Source organism: Poecilia formosa, unplaced genomic scaffold (genome assembly GCF_000485575.1).
Source record: "Poecilia formosa unplaced genomic scaffold, Poecilia_formosa-5.1.2 Scaffold45, whole genome shotgun sequence".
NCBI lineage: Eukaryota > Metazoa > Chordata > Actinopteri > Cyprinodontiformes > Poeciliidae > Poecilia > Poecilia formosa.
Genome location: NW_006799984.1, coordinates 2,719,031 through 2,723,381, shown reverse-complemented (window position 1 = coordinate 2,723,381; position 4,351 = coordinate 2,719,031). Strand labels below are relative to the sequence as shown.

Genomic DNA, 4,351 nt, shown 5'->3' with positions numbered 1-4,351 from the left:
GAAGGAAGGAAGGAAGGAAGGAAGGAAGGAAGGAAGGAAGGAAGGAAGGAAGGAAGGAAATATGTTTTTATATATAAAAAAGCAAAATGAGTAAAAACTAGAGGGAACTTTTTGAATTAGAGACAACAATGAAGAGAGGCTTGTGATGTACAGACCTGAAACAGAGAGAGACACAATGTCTCAGTGGTTAAAGGAGGAGAAAGATGGAGCTGGAAAAAAAACAGTTTGAAGGAAACGCAGCAGGAAGAGAATAAAAAAGTAAGAAAAAGCAGGAAGGGAGGAGAAATATCTGGTGGAAAAGGAGAGAGGAGGTGACATTTCAGCTGAAGCTGGAGATGTTTTATTCACGGAGGAAGAACAGAGAGATGAAGGATGAGGAAACAGACAGAAATCAACTCTGAGTCTCCAGACAGCTTTGACTACATTCACCAAGATCATCTATCAAGGTGAAGATGCTCCACTCTGAGGGAAAAGCAACAGAAAATCAAACACAGCAGTGACAGATGCTTTCTAATCCAATAAACCTGGACTTAACTCAAGTCCAGATTTTACTTCATGATCCTCTAAGTTTAGGGATTTAACACCGATAGTATCAGAAAGTAATCCCTTAAAAAGTCTGTAACTTATTTACTTTGCACAAACTTCAATGCTTATTGAAATATTGGGATTTTACATGATAGGACAACACAAAGTAGTGGATAAAATGAGGAGTGGGAGGGCAACACTATAAAAACACAAAATCTTACATTGTATTTTTGGTCTAGTTTCTAGCGGAAATATTTTATTACACTTGAAATACGACAAAAACTAACTCACAAGTAACTTTTCAGCAAGCTATGAAAGCTTGTTTTAAGTCAATAATTCCTGAATATTGATTGAAAAAGTACTTGTTCTTCTGGCAGATTATTTACCTTTAAGACATTCCTCCCATTTTATACGTGAAATAGTCTGCCAGTCGAACTTTTTGATATATTTAAGGAATTATTGACTTAAAACAAGACCTGAAAAGTTAATTATAAGTTAGTTTTGTATTATTTTAAGCCCACTAAGATATTTGAACTATAACTTACAGGTTAGGCAAGTCAGCCTATTCCTTTTTAAGTAAATTATGTGTTTGTAAAGCAGTATTTTGTTTTTGTTTAATTTGTGTAATGCTGTGTATATTTACCAAAATGAAGTTAAAGTGAATAAAACTAGAGCAAAAATACTACAGATGCACCGATTGCAGTTTTTGGCCTATTGCCAATTACCCATCTTTAAAAAGCCCGACCTCGCAATTCCGATTTTGGCCAATACCATTTTGGTTTTTTTTTGTCTGAAATGTCGCTTCTATTATTTCTATGTCATTTTTCTTCCTGTGTTTTGTTGTGTCTTATGATGATACTGTCGGCTTGCGTTGCTAAAAAACTTTAAAAATCGATCCAAAGATGGCAGGGTCCATTATTACTTTTGAAAATATTGCCCTGCTGTGTGACATTGACGTTCTTCTTCTGCATGCAGGTCGCCTTGGGTTTGCGCAGAAATTTGACTGCATTAGTAGTATTTCAGCAAAAAATCGTAATTGAGAATTAAGCTCTGCTGTGTGAACGCAGCATAAGTTGCTCTGCTTAGGTTGTGTTTTGTAGCCTTAACTCTGTAGCAGTATTGGCGTCCTTCAGCTTTTACTGTTCGTCCCCCTCATAGCTAACCTGACCACTGACTTCCTATGAGTGATCAATGTGAAAAGAAAAAGTTATTGAATGCAGCAACAGCTATTTATTAATATTTCATTAGCTTGTTGATGTTTTTATAAACGCATTCTGGCACAACCGGGCTTTTGGGAGTATTTGTGATCTTGATGTGGCCCAAAATGAAAATGAGTTTGACTCCCATGCTTTAGGTTGAGCAGGAAAAGGAGATGAAGAGCAGCTGCTGAGTGGTGGTGAGAATCATGACAGAGAAAGAAATGAGCTGCATGGGAGCAAAAACAGACGAGTCTGAACACAAACCCTTCTGATCATCATCATCACAAAAAATCTGTCTTTGTCCCAGAAATGATCAAGATAAAGGATAATATTAATGTTTTTGAGACCATTTTCAAACAATGATAATGCAAGAAGACATTCCCAAATTCTAATAAAAATGTAACACTGGAAAGGGAAGTTATTTTAAATATCCAAAATAAATAAACAAAAGAACAGAAACAAGAAATAAAATGAATTATGAAGTCTCTATAAACAAACTTGACCTTCAGAAAAAAGGGCTTGTTGAAACTAAAGCATCAGACTGAAGGCTTTTATCATCCAGTTTTTTTTGTAGAAACAAAGATATAAAATACAAGAAAAAAAACATAAATAATGCAGATGGAAATTATTGAGCTTGTTTTAATTTATCATACGTTCAATCAATTTATTACTTATACTGACAGGGTTAACAGCACCACTTCGCCTCAGATTCAGCAGCAGGTCAAACCGGACTGTGTCAAATTCACAGCCATTGCCTTAAGCCTCACCTCTCCAACCTGCTTTGTGGAGCAAAACCCAAGATGCTCCTCATGCTACAGTGAGCACAAACTAACCAGAAAGCGAACACATTAAACTAATTTTACGCGCAGGAATTAGATCCTAGGAAGGGATTAGAGCACTCCTTTGCACCACAACTGCAACTCTGGTAATTGCAGGACACAAATGAGGATTAGTGGGATAATCAATGAGATTTGCCCTCGAAGTCAAAACTCCCAGTGCGCAAAATGCGCTGCAATCTCCGCACTAAAAACTCTCCCTAAATAAATCTCTTTCAGTCCAGCTTGCGTCCATCCAGAAACAAAGTAAAGAAAAATAAATAAATAAAGACGTGCAGAGCTCGGACTCACCTTGCGCTGCTGTCCCGCTCACTCCGCACAGCAGCAGGGCGACCCGAGCGGTAATCCCAAACAACCTTATAGTCCGCAGATCCATGGTGAAGCGGCGGGGAGGCTGCAGAGATGCCGACAGACCGCCTCTCCTCTCTGGTTCCGACTGAGATCTCCTCTGATCCAGCTGGAGGAGGACAGCCAGGGAGGGAGGAGAGAGATGGACAGAGAGAGAGGAAAAGAGAGAGAGTGAAACGCCTCCACTACCGGAGAAAACACGGAGCTATGCAGGACTGCGCCCTTTTATTACAAAAAAATAATTAAAACTTTACTTCTCAGAAACAGTCTTAAAGTTGAAGAACTCGGTGACCAAACCTATAAACCAACTTATAAAAGCTGGGAAAATTAATTTTTTATTTTTTATTTTAAATAATGTGGCTGTAAACGTGTTAAAACAGTTGGGGGCAACAAAAGCCTGGAAAGATGTGCTTACAGAAAAAATAACCCTCCTTGATGAATCTTTTCATAGCTAATCTGTATTAACAACTGAAAAACAGCCGAGTTAGTTATAAAAAAGACAGTAGAGGCTGCTTAGGACACATATTTGTAATTTTAACCTCTCCGGTTCGGGGTTCCGTTTGTAAAGTTAAAGTCAAAATTTAGCAGGGATAATTTGGGTTAATTAGGATTTCATAACAGAAAAAAACGGCGGCTTAATTCTTAAAGTTATATTTTCCCTATGTTGCTAATTCATTTATGAGTATGACAGTTTCCAAATAAACATTTAATTAGCAAGCTAAATATTTAGCTTCGAGCTATTTAGTTAGCAAGCTAAACATGTGACTTCAAAAAATATTTAGCTACCACAATAACATTTACCTTCAAACTAAATATATAATTTAGAGCTAAATATTGAGTTTGAAATGAACTATTTAGTTAGCTAATTTATTTAGCTTCAACCTAAGCTAATATGAAAATTGGCTTGTCGATAAGGGGAAATGGACAACCGAAATAAAGTTGCTAGCTAGTGTCACCTATAAATAATTATTTCTTTTCCTCTCAACATGTAGAATATTTTAATTTAAAACAGATTAGGCATTTTAATGGAAATACAAAAGTTTACCCATGGATGTAAAGCGACAGTGACAGCGCCAGTTCACCAGCAACAGTTGACCCAGCTTTTATTTTGATAGTCCACTTCCGGTTAACAGCAAGTGAATTTGTGTGATAGCTAGTCTTTTGTTTTGCTCTGAGCTAAATAGTTGAAAGCTAAATACTTAGTTTCAAACGGAATATTACACTAAATAAATATTTAGTTTGTTAACAAAATAGTTTGAAGCTAAATACTTCGTTCGTAAACTAAATGTTTAGCTTGCTAGCTTATTTAGCTCGATAACTGTTCATCTTGAAGCTAAATATTTAGCTTGCTAACGAGGACTAAATAATGCAAATTATCAATGTTAATTTTTAATTGTGTAAGTTTACATACTCATATGCATCAAACTAATAAAGTAATACGGT

At 36.4% G+C, this 4,351-nt stretch overlaps 1 protein-coding gene across 4 annotated transcripts in view; it reads right to left on the bottom strand.

Annotated features, from left to right (window-relative positions):
• LOC103138018 (contactin-associated protein-like 4) overlaps nucleotides 1–4,027 on the bottom strand; it is a 118,228-nt gene extending 114,201 nt beyond the window's left edge. For 3 of the 4 annotated variants that reach the window (XR_001662097.1, XR_001662096.1, XR_001662095.1), the window contains exons 1-2: nucleotides 3,954–4,027; nucleotides 2,852–3,017 (exon numbers count right to left, since the gene is read on the bottom strand). Coding sequence is in view for 1 of the 4 variants with exons in the window: in XM_007552078.2 (XP_007552140.1) it covers nucleotides 2,852–2,936 (85 nt within the window). In the remaining 3 variants the exon portion in view is untranslated. The remainder of the gene's footprint in view (nucleotides 1–2,851; nucleotides 3,018–3,953) is intronic. The other variant, XM_007552078.2, reaches the window with a different exon arrangement.
• Nucleotides 4,028–4,351: the final 324 nt, after the last annotated feature.